The 27,448-nt window shown below is 46.8% G+C and overlaps 1 protein-coding gene across 3 annotated transcripts in view; it reads right to left on the bottom strand.

Annotated features, from left to right (window-relative positions):
• The window catches only part of LOC146808495 (transient receptor potential cation channel subfamily M member 2-like), a 1,799,999-nt gene that overhangs the window by 1,311,547 nt on the left and 461,004 nt on the right, over positions 1-27,448 (bottom strand). For all 3 annotated transcript variants that reach the window (XM_085623580.1, XM_085623581.1, XM_085623582.1), the window contains one exon: positions 21,948-22,139. In XM_085623580.1, the coding sequence (XP_085479706.1) occupies positions 21,948-22,139 (192 nt within the window). The remainder of the gene's footprint in view (positions 1-21,947; positions 22,140-27,448) is intronic.

Genomic DNA, 27,448 nt, shown 5'->3' with positions numbered 1-27,448 from the left:
CATCCTGGGAGATGTAGTCCGTTTTCGCTGGTTACCGTTTTCCTCCCCTCGCATGACAGGAATTCTTGACAGTACATCCTCCCTCTCAGCGGCTCCCCACGGGTCCAGCGCTGGCAGGAAAACGCCGATGGAACAAGGAGACCAAGCGCGGAGCATGAACCCCTTCAGCCGGTTCCCATGACTGCTCCTCCGGGCCATAGCCTTTCCACGCAACCAGGTACCACAGCTTCCCCCTGCGCCATTTGGACGCCCGTATGCCCGACACTTCATACTCCACCTCCGACTCCACGCATACCGGCCTAGGTGTCCCAGACGGCTTGGAGGGTGCTGGTTTGAGCAATGATACATGAAAGACAGGGTGTATCCACAATGACTGGGGCAAGCACACCTTCACGTTCACGGGACCCATACACTTGGTAATTCGATAGGGGCCCATGTACTTGGGATGGAACACACTGTTCTTTCGAAACCTCATGTTTCTTGTGGATATCCAGACGTAGTCTCCAGTGCGGTACAGTGGTCCGGGCCTTCTCTTCCTGTCTGCCGCAGCCTTGTATCTTCTCTTGGCCTCTATTAGGACAGCCCTTGAGCGCATCAACGTGTCTTTTATGTGTGCCACCCTGTCCGCTGTGGCGGGAATCCTGTCCTCTCTGAACGGATGTAGAAATGGCAAGAACCTGGGATGTTGGCCATAGTTGCTATAGAACGGAGATGACTGTGTGGAGCTGTGAGTGGCGTTGTTATAGGCTATCTCTGCAACCCATAGCAAGTCGACCCATTCTTCCCTGCCCTGGTCCACAAAACATCGCAGATACTGTTTGAGCGTTTGGTTCAGGCGCTCGGTTTGGCCGTCCGTTTGAGGGTGGTAGCTGGTGGACAGGGCGGTCCTAACATGCAGCGCAGTGCACCAAGTCTTCCAGAATTGCGCAGTTAACTGCAACCCCCGGTCCGACACGATCACCCCAGGTAATCCATGCAGTCGTACCACATTCTTTAGGAGTAGTGACGCCAATTCCCCGGCCGTAGGGACTCTCTTGCAGGGGATGAAGTGCCCCATTTTTGTCAAGTAATCCACCACCACCAGTATTGCCGTCATCCCCTGGTCTACCGGTAGGCCCACCACGAAGTCCAGTGATATGCTATCCCATGGTCTATCCGGGGTCGGAAGTGGATGTAAGAGCCCTTGGGTTCGGCCATGGTCGGCCTTCATGGTAGCACACGTAGGACACTCCTGTCCCCACCTCCTGACATCCACTCTCATGGTTGGCCACCAGAAATGCCGTCCCATGCTAGCCACCGTTTTTTCAAAGCCCAAATGACCTGCGCATGGAGAGTCATGGCACCAGATGAATGCTTGTTTCCTTAGCCTAGGCGTGGGTATCAATAGGCACCTGCCCTTCAGGGGTATCCCGTCCTTCAGCTGCCATTCTCTGTGACTGAGGAGCCACCTCCGCCATGCGAATGACCTGATCCCTCTCTTTATTCCCCTCAGGAAAGTATCCGGTTGGATAACCCCCAATACCATCCTCGGGGAAATGATGGAATGCTCGGTCGCAGGCAATGGTTCCTTAACTGCAGATTGACGGGACAGGGCGTCCGCCTTCCGGTTTTCCGTCCCCGGCCGATATGTGATGCGGAAGTTGAACCCCGCAAAGAAGATCATCCACCGCAGCTGTCTGGGAGAAAGGTGTCTTGTGGCCGTCATGAACTGTAGGTTCCGATGGTCCGTGTACACCGATACCACATGTCTTGCCCCCATCAACCAATGCCTCCATTCGGTGAAGGCGTCCTTGATTGCGAGAAGCTCCTTCTCCGCAATATGGTAGTTGCGTTCGGCGTCGTTGAGTTTGCGGGACATGTACGCAACGGGATGAAGCACCCCTGTGTCGTGGTTGCGTTGGGACAAGATAGCCCCCAGCGCCACATCCGATGCGTCCGCTTCCACCACGTAGGGGAGATCCGGATCGGGGTGAGCCAACACCGGCGCCTTACCAAAGGCGCTTTTCAGGGCCTCAAAGGCTTTGTTCGCTTCAGGGGACCAGACAAACTCCTTGGACTTCCTCAGTAGCTGTGTGATTGGGGCCACCAATCCTGAAAATCCATCTATAAACCGCCTGTAAAAGTTGGCGAAGCCAATGAAACTTTGGACGTCCTTCACGCTTTGGGGCACCGGCCATTCTTTCACCGCCTTGATCTTTCGTTCTGCCATCTCCTGTCCCTCTGGACTCAGCATCACTCCGAGGAATTCCACGGATGTGACGTGGAAGTCACACTTGCTGAGTTTACAAAACAGCATGTTTTCCCTCAGCTTTTGGAGCACAGCTTTGACGTGGTGTACGTGCTCCTCCACACTGGACGAATAGATGAGGATGTCGTCGATATATACGACCACGTAGATATCCAACTCCTCTCTGAATACCTCATTCAAAAAGTACTGAAAGGCTGCCGGGGCGTTGCACAGACCGAACGGCATGACGAGGTACTCAAAAAGGCCGAACCTGGTCTTAAAGGCGGTCTTCCACTCGTCTCCGTCCCTCATGCGCACCAGATGGTATGCCCCTTTCAAATCCAACTTGGTGTAGATACGAGCTTTCTTGACCTGTTCCAGAAGTACACTGATGAGAGGCAAGGGGTACCGATTCTTTACGGTTATCGCATTCAATGCCCTAAAGTCCACACAGGCTCTCAGCTCCCCATTAGCCTTCGGGATGAAGAAGAGTGGCGAGGCGGCCGGAGACTTGGACGGGCGGATGAATCCTAGCTTGAGGAGTTTATCCAGGTACCCCCGGAGATGCACGTTTTCAGGCTCCGTCAGGGCATACAGCCTGCCGCTGGGAACGCTGGCCCCTGGCACCAGGTCGATCTGGCAGTCAAACTGTCTATGTGGTGGTAGCACTTCCGCCTTCACCTCATCAAATACATCCTCAAAACTGTGATAAGCCTGGGGGAGAGCCACATCTTTTTCTGCCGCTGTAGCCACCGTCTGACTCTCGCTCTCATCTGCGTCAAGGGATTCCGTTCTTATTCCACAATGCAGGATGCAATACGGTGACGTCAGTTCGATGCGATGTGTTGGCCAATCCACAGAGGGGTTGTGTTTCTGTAGCCACGGCAATCCCAATATGACGCCATATTGGGGCGCTCGGATGATGTTAAAATCGATTTGTTCCAAATGGTTCCTCCCACATCTCATCGGAAGGACCCCCGTGGGCTGCCCGATGGGCCCCGTCACCAATCGCCTTCCGTCTACAGCATAGACGTCTTCGGGTACAGCTTTGGGAAGAAGCACTAGCCCTAGCCTGCATGCCTCGTTGTGGTCCATAAACATGCCAGTGGCCCCTGAATCCACCATGGCCACAACGGGTATCCACTGGTCATGCACTCCCACGTGCACCGTGAGACACAGGTGTCGTTGTCCCTTAGTGACCGAGTTGGAATGTGAAGGGATGGATGAGTGACTCCGAGATGCCCCTTCTTTGGTCTGGGAGTCCTCTAGTTTTCCGCCGGTACGTCCACCACGGCTGTTACCGACCGGTTGGCCCGATAACGTGACGTCTTCGGTTTGGCAGGGCATTCACGTACGTAGTGGCCTTTTTTGCCACAATATAGGCACAATCCTTGTTTACGGCGTGACTCTTTCTCCGTGGCTGTGAGGCTCGCTCGTATTGCGCCGATGTCCATGGGTTCTCCCTTGGATGCGGTGGAAGTTTCAGGACTTCCCACTGTCACATAGGATGGAAGGGAGTTTCCTTTTCTCCCATGATCCCCCTTTCTTTCACTTAGCCTATGTTCCAGCCGTAATACCAGGTTGATAAGGCCCTCACATGTCTTGGGTTGTGGGTCAATATGAGCCACGGCGTCCTTGAGATCATCGCACAGCCCGTGATGGAAGAGCGCCGTCTGTTTAGCAACAGGCCACTTGGTTTCCGCAACCAGCCTTCGGAACGCGTTGAGATACTGCACCAGGTCGTTGGATCCCTGTCTCAACTCAAGCATTTCACGGTCCGCCGTGTACGAGTCAGCCCTTCTGTCGAAGACTTTCAGGAATTCCTCGCGAAAAGCACCCCAATCACATAAGATGGGGTCGTCCCTGCTCACCAGAGGTACGGCCCATTGTGCCGCGTTTCCAGCCAAATAGGATATAAGGAAAGCCACACGAGCCTGACTCGTGGGGAACGCCCTTGGTTTGCACGATAAATGTAGCGCCACTTGTGTGAGGAATACCTGCACTGTGTTAGGATCCCCACTGTACCTCTCTGGTGTTGCCAAGGGGACGGCTACCGGCATTTCCACTACTACCGCAGGGGTCTGGTTCGTGAGGGAGGTGCTGGGCGTGAGCGGGTCCAATTGGATAGCATCCAGTCTGGCTTTTACATCGGCTGTTTCTTGCCTGGAGGCAGCCAATTCAATTTGCACGGTCGCTAAAGCAGCCAGCACATCATCAAGTGTTGCCATGTCTGTTATCGACCGGGAGACAGTTAGTGTTATTAAGGTCGGATATTTTGTAACGACCTGAACGTCTCAGGATCGTTTAACAGACACGATAATGAGAACGCAACCACTTGTGAAGGTTTAGTTATTTTAATGAAGGCAAAAATAATACAAGGAATAAACAAAGGTTATAGTCACTGGAATCCTCCAGGCTAAGTACGTTACCAGCCCACAGCACGGATGGTCCTAACCGTCCTCTGCATATACGCCGATCCCGGCGTATGCCAACAGAGGGCAGAAATGAAATGGCCGACAATGCCAATCGGTAGGCTGCGAGGGGCACGAAGAGTGTTGGGGAGAATCGAGGAGTCAGGGAAACACCCAGCCGGGGTCTCTACCTGAAGGGAGCAGCCGCTCAACCTCTTCCTCAGACTGCACCGGGACGCGGAGTCACCTCCTGGTGATGCGTCACCGATACCCCAATCACAAGCAAAGAAGACTGAACCGAGAGCAGCCGCTCGATCGATCCTGTGGACTTCCGAGTCTGTAACGCGGCAAACACCTCCTGGTGTGCGTTACAGCTGGCAGTCCCTGTATCTCTGGTCGGGCTGGGAGTTACGACTCCAACCAGCAAAAGCGCCACTGCGCTTTGACTCAGCCGAGTCAAAAAGCGAAGCTCAATGGTTATCCGGTAGAGCTTCCGGGTCCTTCACAGGTGACGATGGGGCAAGACACGGCCCAGGGAGTAACGACTCGACCTACCTCCGTTCTTGCCTTACTGGAGCACCACTCCGGAACACTGCTCTTCACTAAGCAGGTACGTCGGTGTAAACACAATATCCGACAGCGTTGTACCTCCCGGTTCCTCCCTTTATAGGGCGTGTTTTCCTTGAGTTATGTAACAGCTCTCCTGTTTACACAAGGGCGTGTTTTCCTTGAGTTATGTAACAGCTCTCCTGTTTACATAAGGGCGTGTTTTCCTTGAGTTATGTAACAGCTCTCCTGTTTACATAAGGGCGTGTTTTCCTTGAGTTATGTAACAGCTCTCCTGTTTACATAAGGGCGTGTTTTCATTGAGTTATGTAACAGCTCTCCTGTTTACATAACCTCTCAACCGCTAAGCATCCTGGGACATGTAGTCCGTTTTCGCTGGTTACCGTTTTCCTCCCCTCGCATGACAGGAATTCTTGACAGCTTCATGTTAAAAACAACCTTTCTGCTCTATTTGCAAAGCCGGTGTTAGGACTGGCCGAGTACACTAATCCCCGTCTGGTTTTCTAATCCCCGTCTCAACTATCTGTTGGTTCACACTATTCTTTTCTGATTTTATCTTGTCGTCTGGCCTCCACTGTCCTCTGCTAGCATTCTCTCGTTTCACAACTGTCCTCCAACACACACAAACGTATCTCGCCACCTGCAAGTTAGTTACGAATCCGTTAATGAATTATTTTGGGAGGTGTGACAAACATAGTTGGAGGAGAGGTTACTTCGAGTCATCTGACACTGTTTTCCAAACTCTCCTATTGGTGCTGTCCTGTTTTCCAACTTTCCTTATTGGCTCTTACTTGTATGCTCTGGGTGTATATTTGGTTAATGTATATGCTTCTATATGCTATATAGGATTGTGCGCCACAGAGTGAAGTGGCAGTCTCCTGAGAACCTACCTTGTGTACTTCTGGGATAACTGAACTAGCTGCAGCTAATAAAACCTGATCTTCTAACGCCGACAGAGTGTCCCGTGTCTCTGTGTAGCTAAGCAGGTGAATCCAGGAGATTAAGGTGTACCCTGCGCCGCCAGGCCCAAAAGGTTCTGGTTCTTCAGTGCGCATTGATGCACAGGTCCGGGGATTTGAATGGGCCCCGGGACTGTCCGCCCGGATTGCGTTATATGCAGACGATGTCTTGTTTTTTCTTACCGATGTGGACAGCGAACGAGAGTGGGTGCCTGGGCTTCCACGATCCAAGTGGCGGTGGGGGGCCTGAAGTATTTGGAGGTATTCCTGTCGGATGTGCCGACTATCTCCTGGGAATGGAATGTGGCACCGGTGTGGGAGCGAGTTCGCTCAGACATTAAATCTTGGTCTCGTATGCCCCTGTCCCTATCCGGAAGATCAGCAATTTTCAAGATGGTGGCGCTCCCTAGGCTCCTTTATCAGCTGCAGAACCACCCATATCAGATCCCGCCTGTCTGGTTTAGGCAGGTGAATTCGGTGCTCGAGTAATTTTTGTGGGAAGGGGGTAGGGTACGTGTGGCAATACGAACCACAAATTGCGGAGGGCTGGCGACCTCGTATATCTTATCATACAACCAGGCTTCGCACTTGCTAGTTCTTAATGAATGGTGGTATGGGGAGAGGGGAGACCCGGCATTTGCGCTGGAGCAGCAGCTTATGGGGAGTGACACCTTACACACGCTCCTATACTCGAGGTCGTTGAGAGGTGCGCTGCCGCCGGTCACACAGATAGTGTTTCAGATCTGGAGGCAGGCGTTTCGTCACATGGGATGGTGGAACACCTTGACTTGGGAGACTCCTCTGTGGAATAATGGGCGTCTGCCCCAATTGGCAGCATTACAGGGATTCAAGGGCTGGGATGCTATTGGCATTTCAACACTGGGAGATGTAATGAGAGGTAGGACACTCAAATCCTTTCAGGATCTACAGCGGGAGTTCCACATGCCACGGGCACACTTTTTTCGTTATCTACAGCTCTGTCACGCCCTGTCACCTAGTCTGGTGGGTTTAGAGTCCCTCCCTGAATTTAGCTAACTGGAGGCGAAAGTCTTTATGGGGGACCTTGGGGGGAAATATTTTTCCAAGATATATCAATCCCTGGTCACACACAGTCCCCCACAGCAAACTGCAGGGGGATTGGGAGGCAGATGTGGGAGCCCTAGAGGAAGAGGACTGGAGGGAGGCACTAGCGGCGCCACGGGGCGCAGCTATAGCCATGAGACTCCGACTGGTTCAGTTTAAATATCTTCACAGGGTATATTTTACAAGAACATGTTTGTGGCGGGCGGGTTTGATTGCGTCCCCGGAGTGTCTACGGTGTGGTAGGGAGGAGGGCACATTTCTTCACACAATATGGCAGTGCACGTCATTAGATCGGTTTTGGAGGGGGGTGCTAGCATGCCTTTACCTTATGTTGTTGGGGTTTACGCTGGCCAAGCGAGATATTGCTAGGGAGTGGAAGGCTGCACGAGCCCCGTCCATGACATTGTGGAAGAATGGATTAGATTTTTGTATGGGACTGGAGCAGCCCGTCTTTGAGGCCAGGGGGTGCCCACGCAAACATTACAAGATCTGGAAAAGGTGGGCGGACTATAGAGGAATATGGTTAGAGCCGCTGGTGGAGGAAAAGACCTGTGTGTTGGGGTAGTTGCTAGTAGGGTCCAGTGGCCACGGAGGGGGTACGTGGGGGTACGAGCCATGAGGGTGGGATATATGGTTGGCGGGAGTGGGAGAGCAAAATTAGGCGGCAAGGAGGCAAGGGAGTTGGGGGAGGGAGGGGGAGTTCAGGGAGAGGACACTAAGTGTTTTCAAATATGCATTTGTTTTATATTGTGATTTTACCCCCCCCCTTTTTTTTCTTGTTTACCATATGTTTTAATATATATCTGTCATTTGCTTGCCGGTATATGTATGATGAATATGGCAGACATCTCTGGAGTACAGAGCCCTGCGCTGTGATAGTCAAATTGGCACAATAAAATATGTTTAAAAAAAAAAAAAACACATTTTTGTATTAACTAAACAGGTTTATCGAGTAGGGAAAGTGTTTCCAAGTTGGTATAGGAATTAAAAATCGCTATTTGGAAGGGAAGTGGTATAACCACCTTTCGATATTATGATTCTTATCCTGATGTAGTCCAAACCATTGATGATTCTTATCCCAATGTAGTCCAAACCATTGATCAGTTGCAGACTGTTACGTTGGGGTAGTTACTGATTCGCAAAGAGAAAGGAGCTCACTCTGGATCCCTTTGTGAATGGGGAAGAATGTGTCGGGGAGAGTAGGCAGTGAACCTTAGGACCAGTGAAATGTTTATGAAAAGAAAGATTATTTTTAACACAGATTCATTTCCTTTAGGAAACTGGACAACATGAAAAACAAGCATTTGCAATACAAAATGTCTCGCCTTTGTGAGAGTTTGAGATATTAGCATTGTAAATGACAGTGCCTTTTATTTATGTGTTTTGAAAACCTGTAAGCGGTGCATAAACACACACTTTGCACCTATAGTTTTTGCTTACGAGAAGCAAAACTCGCAGTAAAAGAGGCACAGTTACTTAGCATTTTTCTAGATTACTGAAAGTTTCTTAAGTTTAATTGGCAGAATCACACCTATCCTTTTTTCTCTCTCCCTTTCAGTCTCGCCTCAGCCCCTTAATGTTTTACCAAACTGATGAAACCAGTAGTAGCTTTTTCTCAGGGAATCAAGTTGATAACATACCTAGATGACATCCTACTTAGGGCCCAATGCATTCGCAGTCTACAGTCACAAACTCAAATTATGTGTCCTCTTCTCTCAAACCTAGGTTTTCTGGTCAATGCTAATTCCATCACAACAAATTTAATGTTTAGGTTTCTTATTAAATTCTTCTTCCACCACACTTCACCTTCTTTCTGCAAAAATAAAATCCATAAAATCAGAGATTATTTAAACTCTTCGTAAATCTTTAATTTCTCTCAAAACATTGGCCAGAATAGTGGGTATTCTTTCCTCTTCTATTAACCTCTTCGCTGCGGCGCAAATTCCGCCGCAGCGCTACCGCAGTGCTGACATTCCAATCGCGGGCGTGGTCATGACGTCTCCCGGCCGTCGTCCGCACACGCCCATCGTGACTCATGACAGCCGGGAGACGTCATGAGCATGGAAGAGATTAAGGCTATATTTTTAGGCCCTCTGCATTATCGTGTCCTCCAAAGACTAAAGATCTGTCAGTTTGCAGAGTCCTAGCATACGTTTCTGTGAGTCTGGATGCCAAGTCCCATTTAGAGCTTCAATGGTGGAGCAACCATTTGGATGCCTGGAACGGCAGGACAATTTTTGCATCAGCCCCATATCTTGTGTTAGAATCAGACGCAAGCCTGACCAGTTGGGTTTCAAATCTCGACTGGAGGAGGAGTCCAGATTGCACATCAATGGTTTGGAGATGCTTATGCAGGCTCCTCTGAGATCAAAAGCCTTGCAAAAAACAGGAGTTCTTGTTCCATCCTTATTTGCATGAACAAAACATCTGCTGTCAGATACATCAATCATTTAGGAGACACAAAGCCCAGACCCTTAGCTGACCTAGCAGAAAGGCTCTGGGAATTTTGCCTTCTCAACAAAATCTCCTTACAGGTGGAGTACTTACCAGGAGCCCAAAACTCAGTAGCAGACTGGCATTTCCGTTATCTCTGAGATGCAAGTGATTGGTAACTTCATCTTTCAGTTTTCAGATCCTTACTTCACAAGTGGGGTATGTTTCACATGGATCTTTTTTGCTTCCAGACCCAATCATCAATTTCCTCTCTTCTTCAGTTGGCGTCCAAATTCCTTAGCGTTAGCCTCAGATGCCTTTATAGAGTACTGGTCCCAGTTAGTGAATTAATCTTTTCTTCCTTTCATCATGATACCCAGAGTATTAGTTCAGGTTGGACTCCAGAAAGCAACGCTGGTCGTAGTAACTCCCCTTTGGCAGTTTCAAGTTTGGTTCCTGTCTCTTCTAGAACTGTCCATAGACTTGCCCGTCCTTCTTCCATCTTTTACGTCCCTTCTTCTAGACCCTTTAGGCAACCTACACCCTGTAGTTTTAGGTAATTCCGACTCTCTCAGCATGGAAAATATCATTTTGCCAGAACTTTGCAATATATTGACAAATCCTGCGCTACAGGAACAGCCTGGGCTCTTTGGTCAAGCTGGTGCATGGGAAAACACATCCATCCCTTTTCAGCAGATAAAGTTTATAATTTAAACTTTCTCGCAGCTGAAGTCAGCAATGGCAAAACATAGTGTAACATAAACCTTTATAGATCTGCCATTTCCATCAACCATCCTTATGCCAATGGAAAATCAGTAGGAGAACACCTGTTTATGTGCCACCTGTTGAAGAGAGTAACGTTTTCTAATCCTTCTGTTCCAAATTACAATACAATAAGTGGAGTTGTATTTATCATGGCTGGTTATTGATGCTCTGTCTCTTAAAATGTAATCTGCAAAACCTACCATGTTATTGTGCCTTATTTCTATTAAACGTCTTTCAGATCTTAGAGCTTTGGATATTACCTCTAGACAGTTTCCTCCTACAGGTGTACGCTTCACCGTATTGATATTGCCATGTTTAGTGCCCATTCAACAAGAAGAGTCATGCGAGAAAATATTGATTTGGGAGGATAGTTAAAAATTTGTAAATCCCCATTTTCAGACTGTTTGACGCTGTCCCTGCCCCTCCTTCCTTAGAGTAAGAATATTGGGCTATATTTGGGCAACCTTTTGGTTTGGCTTTGGGTAGAGAGTGCTTTAAAAATCTAGCAACACTCCAGGCTGCTCTGTTGGAAGTACATGTTTTACTGAGAATGTCAGACTCCATTCTCATATGGCTGAAACAGATACTGTGAATGTACTGAAAACATGCTCTACATTTAGCTTCTGGAGTAACTGCCATATCCTCTATGAGACAATTGTGAGAAACAATTACCTTTCAAACATGAGTCATGAAATCCCAGCAGAAGAATTTTTTACAGGGTAAAATTACCAACTAAAATTAGTATGGTACCATCAACTGATGATTTATATTGTAACTAAAATCTGTTTTCACCCTTTATACGCTCTCTTTTTTGTGATCCTCAAAACCTGCCATTCACTGGAATGCATTTCAGTGGGTGCTGTCATGTGTATTGGTCCAAGATGGCTGCCAGCACTTCCTGGTTGAAGTGTTGGCAGACAATTGGATCCCACCATGAGATCTGTGCTTAGGCTCTGCCCAGATATGAATATATACATTTCCTTTAATATCTTTAAAACTAGATATGGTGATTGATGGGGCATGTGAGTGACTGTAGGAGTGAGTCAGTGAATGTGAGAGTGGCTGTATGAGTGAGTGTGTGCCAGTGACTCTATAGGTGAATGAGTACATGTTATTATCTGTATGAGTGAGTTAGTGTGTGTGTAACTATAGGTGAGCAAGCGGCTGTGTGATTGACTGAATGGGTAAGTGAGTAGGTGTGTGAGTACCATCCATTTAGACACTTATATACCCATTTATTCTTCCATCGACCTTGAGATATACATTTATAAAACATATTTAATTTCCAGAAAAACAGACATTCACTGGATGATGTCATCAGTGATGTCATGAGTGATGTCACTGACCATGTCATGAGTGATGTAATATGTGACGTCATCAGCAGTGCATTGCGGGCGTGCGAGTTATAGTTAGCTGAACTAACTATAACGGGGGAATTTCAATGGTTTTGTACAAGTGAAAAGTCCAGCTAACTATAACACCCCTGAAACCTATGGTTTTTTCAGTGAATTTCTGAGGTTTTTTAAATGCTAATTCCTAACTATAACGTGCCTGAAACCTATGGTTTTTTCTGTGAATTTCAAAGGTTTTTTAAATGCTAATTTCTAACTATGCCTACAGAGATAGGACATGTGAAGAAAGAAGAAAAAATGCACAGAAAGAAAAAAAAGAAGTGCAGAAAGAAGCAACAGAAGTCCTCAAAGACGAAGAAAAGTGCAGGAAGAAGGATAACGTGCAGAAAGAACAAAAAGAAGAGCAGAAAGAAGCCTTGTTGCAAAATCATCCTGTACCCTCAACTTTTTCAGACGGATACTGGTGGTATATATAATAGGGCAGGGGGATTAAAACTACCTCTTAAAACAGGCCACAGGGCGTTTTTGCACACGTTAACTCAGGCCCCGTCCCCTCCCTTCACCACTGTGTAAACACGCCCTGTGTCCGTTTTTAGTTGGGAGATTAAGTTCATTTGAATCCTGAGGGTCCCTAGGGTCCAACTAGCCCACTAGGTACCTCCAGTAAGTGCCAGAGAGCTGCGTTGCAGAGAGGTGTAAAAAGTGGCACAGCCTGGACCACCTCTCTGCAATGCAGCTCAGTGGCGCTTACTGGAAGCACTTGGTGGGCTAGTTAGCCCCCAGGTGCCCTCAGTATTGAAGGGAAATTATATCCCCAATTTAAAACGTGCCATAGTGCGTGTTTGCACATGTCACCTCAGGTCCCGTCCCCTCCCTTCACCACTGTGTAAACGCGCCCTGTGGCTGTTCTAAGTTGAGAGATTAAGTCCCCTTGAATCCTAAGGGTCCCTAGGGTCAAACTAGACCACTAGGTACCACCAGTAAGGGCCACAGAGCTGCGTTGCAGAGAGGTGTAAAAAGGGGCTTGGCCTCAGAACACCTGTCTGCAGCGCAGCTCCCTGGCGCATACTGGAGATGCCTGTTGGGCTACTTGGCCCTCAGGGACCCTCAGTATTGAAGAGGAATTAATTCCCCAACTTACAACTCGCCAGGGGGCGCGTTTGCAGAGTGCTGCAAGGAGGGGGCGTGGCCTCCGGCACGATGCCAGTCTTTTATTTATTTTAATTTTTTAAGAAGGGGGGCTGTGTGGTTCCCCTTCTTATTCTAATTTATTGGCCCTGATGACCCCATCCCCCAGGGCCTGTCTCCTAATTATATTTTTTTGACCCCAATCCCAAGGGCCGGCCACTGTTTTTTATTATTTTTTAAAAATATATATTTATAGACACACCTAGGACATGCTGGACAAACCGTACGTACCTATCACCATGACGATTTGAGTGATATTCATTAAAAGGCGACTATGCATACAATGAATCCACGTGGAATGTATTTACACCACTAGTGAAGCTCTGACATGTCTGATGCCCTACCGTGCCTAATCCCGGTAGACACCCTTGTCGTTTATTTATACAAACATGGGTAGCTATTGACGGGCACATTTAATACACATGCACACCAAGCCATTCAAAGGGGATTCGACAAAAATTCGACCAAACCTATGTAAGAAACCCCCCTCACGGTTAATAAAACACACATCCACTGCCGGATGTGTAATACTTTTTATTTTACTCTCTGGAAAGGGGACGAACATCACTTGAGAGTCACAGCGCGCTCCTGGCAGAGCCCAATGCTGTGTTACACCCACCATTGCCTGCCGAGTGCCACACACCTCTGTGTTGTATTCCACCAGCTAGTGCATATGCTATGACACTCTCTAGCCCATGTGCACTGTAACACCACCCCGTGAATATGTCATGCCACACTTGTCTTCGCACGGGTTATATTGCCCCATCTAACGTGCCTTCCTCGATGCCTATGTTATAACGCACAGTGCTATGCCATACATATTACAATCTGGGATCCATATCTTTGTCACAGTGCATATGCAACGTTACACTCCCCAGCACATATTTTATATTACAACTTTAGAGACTAGTTAGGTTACACAACACTGCCCTGTGCATATTACACTCCAAGGCGCACATCGCATAGCACGCGCTAGTGCCTGTGCTATCTCGCGCTCTCCAATGAATCTGTCATTGCGCACAATGTATTGCGTATTATATTTCACGCCCGGTTCATCTTATATCACACTTTTTGGTGCATAGTTTATACCATACACTATATCTAGTTTTCATTTTCAATCGTGCTCTCAGGACTATGTTCTATATAACACTGTGTTCACCTACCCTTTTCACGGGCTTTACATTTTGCGATAGGGGGTGGAGGGTCAGGGGGTGTTTCTGCCAAGTGAGCCCGGAGTCACAGTCACAAACGTCCTCTTCTTCCTGAATAAAAGTGAGATTATGCTGCATACCTGTTCATATTTTAACTAGTTCGCACAGACACACGTTTTAAAAACAATAACGTTCCTAATACCCGCTTTCTCTGAACAGTTAGCTTGCTGCCCCATCCCCCTCCTCCCTATCCTCTGTTGTGTGAATCCATGGACTAGCCTCCTCCCTCCTGCCGTGCATGGTCTGATGTGCTGCCACTGCCCTCAATTTAGTATGATGTACCAGTCCCCTCCTCCTGCCCTCCATTGCCCAATTCTATGCCCCATCATTGACCTCCTGCTTAAACTCTGTGCTTAGCTTGCTGCCCCTATTCTCCTTCCCCCTGCCCTCCGATGTCTTTGTGCATGCCCCTGCTCCATCCTTTTTGCCCACCATGTTCCATGGACCTGCCACTCCTATCTACTCTGAGTGTTCTGTTGAGCTGCCACTCCCCTCCCACCTGCCTAGCATTGTCAGATGACTGTAACCTGTCCCTGCCACCTCCACCCTGCCTGTCCACATGCCATGCCCCTATCCTCTTCCTCCTGTCCTACATGGTCCATTGTACTGCCACACCCTTCTGCCCTCCCTGGTCTGTTATGCTGCAACTGCTCCTCCTGCCTGCCCCGTGCGGTCTGTTGTGAGGCCCCTTCCCCTGAACTTTCTTGTCTGTGCACAGGTCCTGACCCTCCCTTCTATCCTCCATCGTCCTTTGTGCATGCCCCTGCACCCTCCTTCTTGCCCATCATAGCCATTGTGCTGCCACTAACCCTCCCACTTGCCATGCATGGTCTTCTGTGCTGCCATGGCCCCTCCCACCTTCCCTGTGTGGTCAGTTAGCTGCCCCTGACCCCCTCCCACCTTCCCTCCATGGTCTGTGTGTATGCCATCACAGTCTCACTGTTGCTCTTCATGGTGTGTCTTGCTTCTAGAGCCCATCCTGCCTGACCTCCATGGCTATCTTGCTGCTCCTGCCCTGCCCCCTTGCCCCCAGCCCTCTGTTTACATGTGCAGACCCCTACTCCCTCCCTCCTGGCTTGTCTGTTCCATTGTAATGCCCCTGATCCGTCCCTCCTGCTCTTTATGGTCTGTTATGCTGCAGCTTTCTCTCCTGTCTGTTCATTATGGTCAGCTAGCTACCATTGCCTCTTGCCCCTCTGTTCTCTGTTGTCCATGTGCATGGTCCTGTCCCCTCCCTCTTGCTTTCTATGGATTGTTGTGCTGCACTCCCGTCCCGCATGCCCTGTGTGGTGTATTGTGCTGCTGCAAACCCTGATGCCTGCCCTGCAGGGTCAGTTTGGTGCACCTCTTCATGTCCCTCCTGTCCTCTGTTATCCAAGTCCATGGCCCTACCCCATTTCCTTCCATGATCCAATGTACCATACTTGTGAACATTTTGAACTTGGTAAGAGGGAGATTTTGAAAAAGAACTGGGGTATTGATTTTCCCCTTTGAGTTACATTGAAAAAGAGGAGATTGTAGACAGGAGACAGATCAAATAAAGCCCATTTGAGCTTAAAAACATTGGACGTTTCCTGGCTGAATCGGGTCTGTTGGCATGTATGGTTGTACTACTATTGCCTCTTCCTTCTGCCCACAATGGTCTATTACATTGCCACAGCCTCTCTTGCAAGCCCTGTATTGTTGGTTTGTTGCCCCTGCCCTCCATAGTCTGTTGTGCTGCCACGGCCCCTCCTGCCTGCTCAGTGTGGTTAAATTGTTGCCTTTGCACCCTCCTACCTGCCTTCAATTTTCAGAGTCCGTGCCCCTGGCCTCTGCCTCTCAACAGTATCCTAATGAACAACTAGATTGCTAACATTCTATATTTATTACATAAGTGTGGAACGCCTGACGTCATCTTGATGTAATCAAATCAAAACTGTAATACCTAGAGCATTTCCTTTAGAAATTACATATATGAGAGGGTCTTATTGGCATCAAAATTATGGTTAGTGCTCTAAAAGACTAAATTAAGGACATACTTTCTGAGTTTTCAAATAGCGACAAAGCACTTTTAAATTATTTGTTATCTTTATGTTTTTTTATCCAGTTGACCACTTGATTAAATGTTGCACTTAGGGGAGAGGAAGTGGTGTATCTTCCAGAACTGCAGACTTTGCAACTGGGGAGCCAGGTTGGAGTTTCTGCTTCAGCTCGACATTCTGTGATTCTGGTCAGATCACTTAGTCTCCCCATGTCTACAACCAAAATGAATTTGTTCTTGTGTGATGTAACCAATGCTCATGTAAAGCACTCCAATACCTGACAAGTCTGCACTATATAACACTGCAAAAACACAAAATAATAAGTGTTTTGCACACTTCTGTCATTGGGCTATATTTGGGCTATATCTGGGTGATTTTGGGCTACATTTGGGCCCTTTTGTCTCCGGTGGCCATCTTGGGAGATTTATTTGTTATGAAGTTTCCTAATTTCCTCATGTACTGCAGTCTCCTCAGTAGGAAATGCTTTCAGTTTTTTACTTTGATTCCATCATGAAGGTATTCAGATATGTCACACATTTGCCATAAATTCTGAAAGTTAGCATTCTAGTTGCTCATTAGATCACTGTAGTAAAACTACTGTTCACCATGGAAGTCTGCTCCTGGTATTAAAAGTGCATGTTTCAGTCTGCATGTCAGAATGTTTTAATGAAATAGAAGAGGATTTGAGAAGTCACTCAAAATGTGCCCTCATTTTCTTTCTTCAGCATTAATCATAATTTCTATGGCAAAATGAACCCCCTCATTGTGTTCCTTTTTAAATTAAATGTTTTAAGTGTTACCAGTTTATTCCAATCAAGATGGCTTCAGGTGTGCCATACTTTTGTCATAATGAAGACAGTAAGCGCTCTAGTTGTTTTTAAGAACACTCTGGGACATTCTGTCATTGGGCTATACTTGGGCTACATCTGGGTGATATTTGGGCTACATTTGGGCTCTTTTGTCTCTGGTGGCCATCTTGGGAGACTTATTTGTTATGAAGTTTCCTAATTTCCTCATTTACTGCAGTCTCCTCAGTAGGAAATACTTTCAGTTTTTTACTTTGATTCCATCAAGAAGGCATTCAGATGTGTCACACATTTGCCATAAATTCAGAATGTTAGCACTCTTTTTGCTCATTAGATCACTGTAGTAAAGCTACTGCTCACCAGGGAAAACTGCTGCTGGTATTGAAAGTGCATGTTTCAGTCTGCATGTCAGAAATTTTTAATGAAATAAAAGAGGATTTCAGAAGTCAAAATGTACCCTAGTTTTTCTTTCTGCAGCACTAATCATACTTGTTATGGAAAAATCAACCCCCTCATTTTGTTCCTTTTTAAATTAAATGTTTTAAGAGTTACCACTTTAATCCAAGCAAGATGGCTTCAGGTGTGCCATACGTTTATCATAAGTAGGACTGTTAGCGCTCTAGTTGTTCTTTGGAACACTCTGGGAAGCTGCAGTAGAACACAAAGGAATCAACTGACAGTCTCTGCCCTTGTTGGATGTACATGTTTTACTGAGAATGTCAGACTTCATTCTCACATGACTGAGAAAGATAATGTGAATTTACAGAAAATAAGCTCTCAGTTTAGCTTATAGATCACCTTCCAAACCTCTGTGGGAAAAGCATGAGAAAATATTTTTCTCTCAATCATGATATCCCAGCAGAAGGCTTTTTCACATGGTGAAATCACCTTAGAACATACCACAATTCCTAAAATGAGTATGGTACCATCAACAAATGATTTATAATGTAACTAAAGTCTTAAAACCTTCTATTAACTGCAATGCTTTTTAATGAGGTGCTATCATGTATATTGGTCCCAAGATGGCTGCCAACACTTCTTGGATGAAGTGCTGACAGCCAATCAGATCTCAGGATGAGATGTGTGGTTAGACTCCGCCCACATATATATATGATTTTACTTTTGATTTTCTCAGGAACTACTGAACAGATTGACAGCAGACCAAACATATTCGTATTACCAGTGAAATGCACCCTGGGAACTGTATTTTTAATGTCAAGTCATGTGATTCCTTAAGTTTAAAAGGCGCGCAGAAACGCACTTGCAATTAATGACCCCCACCTGTGATCAAGGCAATACAACGCCGAAACGCGTAAGGACATGGGAAACCTTTTGCGCTGCTGTGCCAGTGAATAAAGTGCCTGCAAATCCAGTATTGGGCCTCTGTGTGGTGTGTAATGGATTATTTGACGGGCTGCTCCGTGCCCGTTGTGAGAGGCCACCCTGTAGGGTCGGAGGCTCCATGCTCGGAGGCTGTTTGTTGGATTTTCATGGGAGCATGACCCACTCGCCATTTCAAGCCAAAGCAGGATAACGCTACTTCAGCGAAAAGGAGTTGGCTGAGGAAGGGATTCGGAGTGGGATGACCTTTCACTCTGATCGTGCTGGAGCTGGGGCTTTGTTCACGAGGCAGTTATGAAATCTGAGCACATGCCATTAATCAGCAAAATAACATGACGGCGTGAGTAAACTTTAGCCACTTTAATTTTGGGTGCTTGAACTGAACAAGGAAAATGAATTTAATTGTAAAAGAACTCGGACTCACTAAGACTCTGGGAAACATATTCGTATTACCAGTGAAATGCACCCTGGGAACTGTATTTTTAATGTCAAGTCATGTGATTCCTTAAGTTTAAAAGGCGCGCAGAAACGCACTTGCAATTAATGTCCCCCACCTGTGATCAAGGCAATACAACGCCGAAACGCGTAAGGACATCGGGAACCTTTTGCGCTGCTGTGCCAGTGAATAAAGTGCCTGCAAATCCAGTATTGGGCCTCTGTGTGGTGTATATATATATATTCTTTTAAATGCTGGCCTCCTGGGACAAAAACCTATGGCAAATCACCAGAGGCAACACCCCTTTACCATCATTCTGTAGAGTGCCTCCTGGCACCAGAGGACTCTTGGGGGCCATCAAGCTCTTGTGCTAACTCCAGTAAGTACCACAAAACAAAATTGCTGAGAGGTTTTCGACGAAGGTCATGCCCCCTTTCACCACCTCTCTGTAAATACGCCATCTGGTGCACTGATGGTTGGGAGATAAAGTCCTCTTGGTTCCAGAGGAGCCTTGGGGCCCAAATACCCCTCCTGTTACCTCCAGTGAGTCCCACAGAGCATGATTGCTCTGAAAACACGCCTCGTGGAACTTTTCTGCTTGCAGGATGAAATCCCCTTGTCTGCTGAGGGACCTGGGGGCCAACAAGCCATCCTGTTACATCCAGTAAGTTCCTTACAGCGAAATTCCTGAGAGCTAGTTGGAGGTACCACCCCCTTTCTCCACCACTCTGCAAATGCGACTACTGGTTAAATGGCCATTGACATTCACTTAAATAACCAAAGGTTACAGGGACATTATAGTTAGGAAATAGAATTTGAAAAATCTTAGAAATTCACGGTACAAGGTTATGGGATGTCATAGTTAGGAAATAGAATTAAAAAAACCTTAGAAATTCACTGAAAAAAACAAGTGTTACAAGGACGCTATAAAGTAGGCTGAGATTTCACTCATACTAAACCAGTGAAATCCAGCAGTTATAGTTACCTGAGCTAACCATAACTTATGGCACCGCAATTAACTGCTTATTACCTCACATATAACTTCATTAATGACATAGTCAATGACATCACTGATGACACCTCAAATTACATCACTGATGACATCATCCACAGAACCACTCACAAACCCACTCACTACCCATAGAACCTCTTGTACAGCCACTGACACAACCACACAACCACTCACATACCCATTCACAGTGACATATCAGTACTCATATACACACAACTCCCCCATAGATGCAGGCATACACCCATTCACTTACTCATTGCACCACTCACACAATCATTCAATTACCCATAGAGCTACTCTTATTTACCTAGTTACTCACACACTTACTCACTCACCCATACAGCCTCTCAACTCTGCCACACACTCACTCACACACCCACTTACATGCCCATTCACGCATCCATACAAGCACTCACACATCAGCTCACATACCAATACAGCCACTCACACACCAACTTACTTAACCAAACACCAAATTAAACAGTCACTCATTCACTGACAGTCATTTACACACTGAGTCCCTCACTCATACAGTCATTCAGACACCCACTCACTCACCCATACAGTCACTACACATCCACGTAACCTTCATTCCCACTGCCACTCAATCACTCATACAACCACTGACACACCCACTTACTGACCATTACCGCCACTCACATGCCCATTCACACATCCATACAAGCACTCACACATCAGCTCACATACCAATACAGCCACTCACACACCAACTTACTTAACCAAACACCCAATTAAACAGCCACTCATTCACTGAAAAAGCCACTTACACACTGAGTCCCTCACGCAGTCATTCAGACACCCACTCACTCACCCATACAGTCACTACACATCCACTTACCCATCTTTCACACTGCCACTCACTGACTCATACAACCACTGACACACCCACTTACTGACCAATACCACCACTTACACAGCATGTAACTCACCCACACAGTTACTCACACACCCACCTATACACCCCTACTGCCACTTACACACCCATACACACAAGGATACATACAGTCAAAGAGTCACTTACATAATATATGTTCGAAGTAGTATGACTCATTGGTAGTGCACCTAGAATACTAATTTGACTTTTATTGTAGGTTAGTATATATGTTCATCACCCAAACACTCTTGAAAACACTTACACTCACTTGATGATGTCATCAGTGATATAATTTGAGATGTCACCTGTTTTGTCATCAGTGATGTCACTGACCATGTCATGAGTGATGTAATATGTCATAAGCAGTGCATTGTGGGGCATTAAGTTATAGTCAGCTCAGGTAAGTATTACTGTTGAATTTCACTGGTTTTTTATGAGTGAAATCTCAGCCTACCCAAAGTCCTTGTAACCCTCGGCTTTTTTCAGGATAGATAGATATATGGATAGATAGATAGATAGATAGATAGATAGATAGATAGATAGATAGATAGATAGATAGATAGATAGATAGATAGATAGATAGATAGATTTAGGAATCTGCCAATATATATCACCAGGCTCAGGCTCACACAACTCTTGAATGACTGAATTCAAGAGTGAGCATCCAGTTTTGTACTTGATCTTTGGAATTCAAGCGCATCAAGCTCTGGGATGAATCTCACCTTGAGTGATGTAACAAAAGCACTTAACCTGCTAAAGTCTGGATCTCACTTTGAGTTATGGAACACAAGCACTTAACCTGCTAAAGACTGGATCTCTCCTTGAGTGATGGAACATAACACTTGTCCTGTGAATGCCTGAATCCCACGTTGACTGATTGGACTGGAGTGCACATCCATCTTTAAGCTAGGCTACCCCTTGAATGACTGGACTAAACTACCTGTCCAGCTCTGGGCAGTGGCTCATCTTAAGTAACAGAACTAACGTATGTGTCCAGCTCTGGACTCTGCCTCTTCTTAAATAGCAGTGAAACTGTGCTTCTAGCTGTGTACCAGGCCTCACACTGGATGGCAGAAGTAAAGCAAGCATAATTTCTGGGCGGGATGCTCTTTGAATGATGGAACAATGCTGATAATTCAGCTCTTGGCTACTAAACCACACTATCAGCCTCTGGAATGGTCGCACTTTGTGTGATGGACTTAATGATCATTCAGCTGCAGAGATGCGGGGTTCTCACCTTCTCAGGCCACTCATTAATCTGCTTTTCGCCAATGGTACCCTGAAAAAGATTTGTCATCTTCTTCTTCATCGAGGTGACTGTGATTTCTGAAGGGTCCATCTCAGCCACCTGAGCTATGATGTCCGTAAAGTCTCCCGAGACCGCCACAAATACACATGGCGTGTTTGTAATCATGGAGCTGTAAATAGTCTGAAAAGAAGCAAAAGTGGCTTTTAGGAAGTGAGGCACTGCAACAGACATAGTTTTGGCACTTACTCCAATGCCAATTATTACCAAACAGCAGTGGAAGAATTCCTAATTTCCTCAGACATCCCAGTCTTTCCATGAAATAGTGGCACAATTGCCTGGCTGTACTCCTGTTCCCTTCTGCTACAATCCCAGCTCTTCCAGGCTATGACCAGCCTTCTCAATCCATCCCTATCTAGAAACATCTACAGCAAGATCAAACCACAAAGAGTGAGCTTCAGAACACACCAGGGCCGTACTATACAAAGTTCAAATTGGGCATATGCACCTGCTTTGCACACCCCAGTGTACTTTGGCATTACAGAAAGGGCAGTAGAAGCTTTTGCGGCCCAATCTGTAATGCAGATACTGCTGGTGCATATATAACGCCAGCGCTATCAACAGAGGGTGTTTCCTCATTTGCTTGGGGGCATGGCACCATGTAAATGAGGGACCCCTTTGCCTCTGCGCCTGCGCTACATTGTAAATGTGGGTGCAGATGCAAATAAGCTGTCAAGAGGGGCACTACTGCCTGCACTGTGAAGAAGGGGGTGGATGCTCCAAAGCTGCTCTGTTTTTCACTGGAATGCTCTGCCCCCAGGGTAGCATTAGTGTGCGGCTTCCCTAGGTGCCGCACATTCCATGTAATAGGGTGCACTTCCTCTGTGTGCACTCAGCGCACCTATTTTAGGATGCATTGTGGTACAAACTGAGAAAGTGTGCCCTATCTGTAATAGTGTAAATACTAACAAGGACTAACTTCTATGCCCAACACAACAGGGGTAAGTATTATATGAGTACAAAATGCCATTGGCATCATTAAGAGGGAGGGAATCACACTTGTAATCAGAGATCCGTGCATTAAATACAGTTACTGATCAAATATAGATAATATTTCTCAATTACAGCACAATGTAAAGAAGGGTCTGACAACGGGTTACCTTTGTTGACATGTATTATCAACAATTCTCCCTACTAATCAGTGTACTTATTATATACAAAGTGCAAACAATGTAGTGCTCAAGTGAAATGTGACAATACATAAAATATAAACATACGACACTGTAAAGCCTAGGACAAATATGTTTCAATTATTGCATATTCATAAAGATCATATTCAAAAGTGTGAGCCAGCGGATAAGATGTCGACTTTTCGATCCTGGCTGATTTGAAGGGTCTCCTCAGGACTAAGTCATTTGGCTTAAGACCTGTGAGAGACGGAGGCAGAAACCCAGCAGCCACATGTCAGTTACTAAGTCTATCTCTGCAAGGAAAGATGTGAGTAGTCTGCGACTATATAATTTAATGTGGGGATCACTGATTACGAGTGTGGCTATCTCTAATAGGGCCCCAGGGATATGTGGGCCTACAACAAATAATATTCTCCATTCACACAGCACCTTTCTCTTACCATCGCGTTGGCCAGAGGGAGATGTGCATCTACTGAGCTTAGGGTCATGTACGCCAAGGGCTACGGAATGAAGTGCAGCAGTGAGAGCAGGGTGCAGCGCCGCAGGGAGCACAAGATCATATGCAGCAAGAAGCACAATATAAAGGTTGACAGGCAGGGTGACGTGCAGCAGGGGACTACAGGGTGATGTGCAGGAGTGGAGCACAGGGTGACATGCAGGAGGGGAGCCCAGGGTGATATGCAGGAGGGGGGCCCAGGATGACGTGCAGGAGGGGAGAACAGGGTGACATGCAGGAGGGGAGTCCAGGATGATGTGCAGGAGGGGAGCACAGGGTGACATGAAGGAGGGGAGTCCAGGGTGACATGCAGGATGGGAGCCCAGGGTGACATGCAGGAGGGGAGCCCAGGGTGACGTGCAGGAGGGGAGAACAGGGTGACATGCAGGAGGGGAGCCCAGGGTGACATGCAGGAGGGGAGCACAGGGTGACATGCAGGAGGGGAGCCCAGGGTGACATGCAGCAGGTGAGCACAGAGAGGTCCACAGCAGGGGAGCACAGGATGGCATGCAGCAGGGGGATCAGAGTGCATCAAAAGGGGAGCAAAGGGTGAGGTATAGCAGGGAGAAGAGGATGAAGTGCAGCAGGGAAGCACAGGGTGAAAAACAGAGGGGAGCACAGTGTGCAGAGCAGGAGAGGAGCACCGGGTGCAGAGCAGCAGGGGAGCACATAGTGCAGTGCAACAGGGGAGCACATGATGCAGTGCAGCAGGTGAGCACAGTATGGTGCACAGCAGGGGAACACAGAGCGGTATTTAACAGGGGAGCACACAGTGATGTACAGCAGGGGAGCGCAGGATGACAAGCAGCAGGGAGAAGAGAATGAAGTACAGCAGCGAAGTTCTGGGTGAAACCACTGGTGAACGCAGAGCGACATGCAGCAGATGGGAAATGAAACATGTGCAGCATGGGATACGAAATAGAGTGCAGTAGGGGAGCACAGCGTAATGTGCAGCAGGGGGGGACAAGGGTCATGTGCAGTATGCGATACAAAATAAAGTGCAGAAGGGGAGCAAACGATCATGTGCAGTAAGTACTACAAAATGCAAAATGAAGTGCAGCAGGGGAGCACAGGGTGCAGTAGGGGAGCATAGAATCATGTGCAGCAAGAGGTACAAATCAAAGTGCACAGGGGAGCACAGAGTGACATGCAGCAGGGAAAGAGGATGACTTGCAGCAGGGAGAACAGGATGAAATGAAGCAGCAGGGGAGCACAGGGTGATGTACACCAGGAGAGCACAGAGGGATAGCTAGCAGGGGAGTTTAGGGTACAGTGCGACAGGGAGAAGAGGATGATAGTGCAGCATGGAGCACTGGGTGATGGACAAAGGTGAGCACAGGGTGATGTGCAGCACAGTTTTGGGCATCAGAAGAGCATAGCGTGACATGCAGTAAAAGACACTAAAGTAAAGCACAACGAGGTATTTTGCCCTATTGATGCAAAAAGCACCATTGGGTGATGTGTTTGAGAGGAGCACACAGCGATGTACAGTTCAGGTGCCCAGATTAGTGCACTTTAAGGTGGATTCTGGCAATATGCAGGAAGGGGACAAGGCTGGTGCACAGACAGTGAATATGGTCTGACTGAAAAATCCTGTTGATGTGACCCATGTCTTATTTTGGTTAGCATTCTTTGATCAGCTGGGATTGCTAGCCATATACCTATAATGATAAAGGATCCCACTGTTAAACTTGGCATGGGTTACACGGCAGCCACTGAAAAAATATAAACATCTTTCTAGTCTATGATGATTTGACATGTTTTGCTGCTGTTAAACTTTCCCTGAGATTTTTGGCATCTCACATTAAGCACAAAAGTATGCGTCTTAAGTAGCATTTTCACACATTTTCATTTACTGTGCTCCTCTGAAACATCTTCCCTCTGATGCAAAGGGCCCCATGCAATGGGATAAAAGACAGATAAGAGAGATTAACTGAATTAACCTTGTGGCCCATGGAATACATTGGAAAGTTCAAATGATTTCTGTAAAGACCACACTTGTTCCCCATAAATCAATGAAAACAGCAAATGTCATTTCAGTGAAGAAAGCCACATTCACAAGAAATCTTATGAAGGAAAATCAACCAAACACAAAGTCACTAATTCTGTTTTGATTAACCCCCTCACTAGAAACTCTCTCTATTAGGTTATGCCATATCTTATGCTTCACAGCATACAAAACATTACACCTAAAAATTATTTTTGTACTACAAGACAAAGAAAATCGCATGTATTACCTGGCAGTTACCAGGATGGACCCTGCCCGCATCTGGGCCACATTCTCACCTCAGTAAACGTGGTAATCCTCGTTAATTGTCCTAATCTTACCAGCCTCATTCTCACTTCATGACACGTGATAATCCTGGTTAGTAGACCTCCTACCTTTTGCAGCCTCATTCTCTCTTCAGGATCTTGGGTAGTAGTCCTACTACTCCTCCAAGCTGTATTCTCACTTCATGACATGTGGTTATTCTGGCTACTAGTCCTCCTACTCTTTAGAGCCACATTCTAACCTCAGGACCTGCAGCAATCCTTGCTACTAATCCTCCTCCTCTAATCCACAATATCCCTTCGGGACCCCTGGTAATCCTGGCTAATACCCCTCCTACTCTTTGGAGCTACATTCTCACTTCAGGACACGTGGTAATCCTGGTTAGTAGTACTCATACTCTTCTACCTTCAGGACCTGCAGTAATCCCGGATAGTAATCCTCCTTTACCCCTGATTCGCAATATCCCTTCAGGTCCTATGGTATTCCTGGCTAGTTGTTCCCCCCTCTTCAGATCCCTGTATTCCAACTTCAGGACCACTAGTGGTCCTCCTACTCTTCTCAGCAACAATATTCCTTCAGGCATATGGTAATCCAAGCTAGTAGGCCTCCTACTCATCAGAGCCACATTGTACCTTCAGGACACATGGCAATCCTGGTTAGTGGTCCTCCTACTCTTAAGAGCTGCATTCTACCTTCAGGACCTGCAGTTATCCCGGATAGTAATCCTCCTTCTTGCCTGATCCACAATATCCCTTCAGGACCTGTGGTATTCCTGGCTGGTAGTCATCCCATACTTCAGAGGCCTGCAGCCTAAACTCAGGATCTGTGGTAATCCTGGCTAGTTGTCCTCCTACACTTCTGAGCAACATTATCCCTTTAAGACACTTGGTAATCCTAGCTAGTAGACCTCCTACTCGTCAGAGCCACATTCTACCTTCAGGACACATGGCAATCCCAGCTAGTAGCCCTACTACTCTTTGGAACTGCATTCTAACTTTAGGATACATGGTAACTGTGTAGCAGTCCTCCTACCCTTCGCCTCATCATTCTCTCATCAGATCCCTTAGTAATCCTGGTTAGTAGTCTTACTACTCCTCTGAGCCGCATTCTCACTCATGACACATGTTAATCCTGGCTACTAGTCTTCCAATTCTTCGCAGCTGCATTCTCTCTAAAGGACAAGTGATAATCCTGGTAAGTAGTCCTTCAACTCTTTACAGCCTCATTTCCCTTCAGGACCCGTGGTAATGGCTAGTAGTCCTCCTACTATTTGGAGACAAATTCTCACTCAAGATTTGTGGTAATCCTGGCTATTAGTCCTCCTACTCTTATGAGCAATATTATCCCTGCAGGACAAGTGGTAATCCTGGTTAGTAGTGCTCTTACTCGTCTGAGCTACATTCTACCTTCAGGGCACATGATAATCCTGGCGAGTAGCCCTCCTACTTTTTGGAGCCGAATTCTCGCTTCAGAATACATGGTAATCCTGGTTAGTAGTCCTCCTACTCTTTGCAGCTGCATTCTATTTTCATGA

Source organism: Triturus cristatus, chromosome 8 (genome assembly GCF_964204655.1).
Source record: "Triturus cristatus chromosome 8, aTriCri1.1, whole genome shotgun sequence".
NCBI lineage: Eukaryota > Metazoa > Chordata > Amphibia > Caudata > Salamandridae > Triturus > Triturus cristatus.
This window is presented reverse-complemented; position numbering and strand designations above follow the sequence as displayed.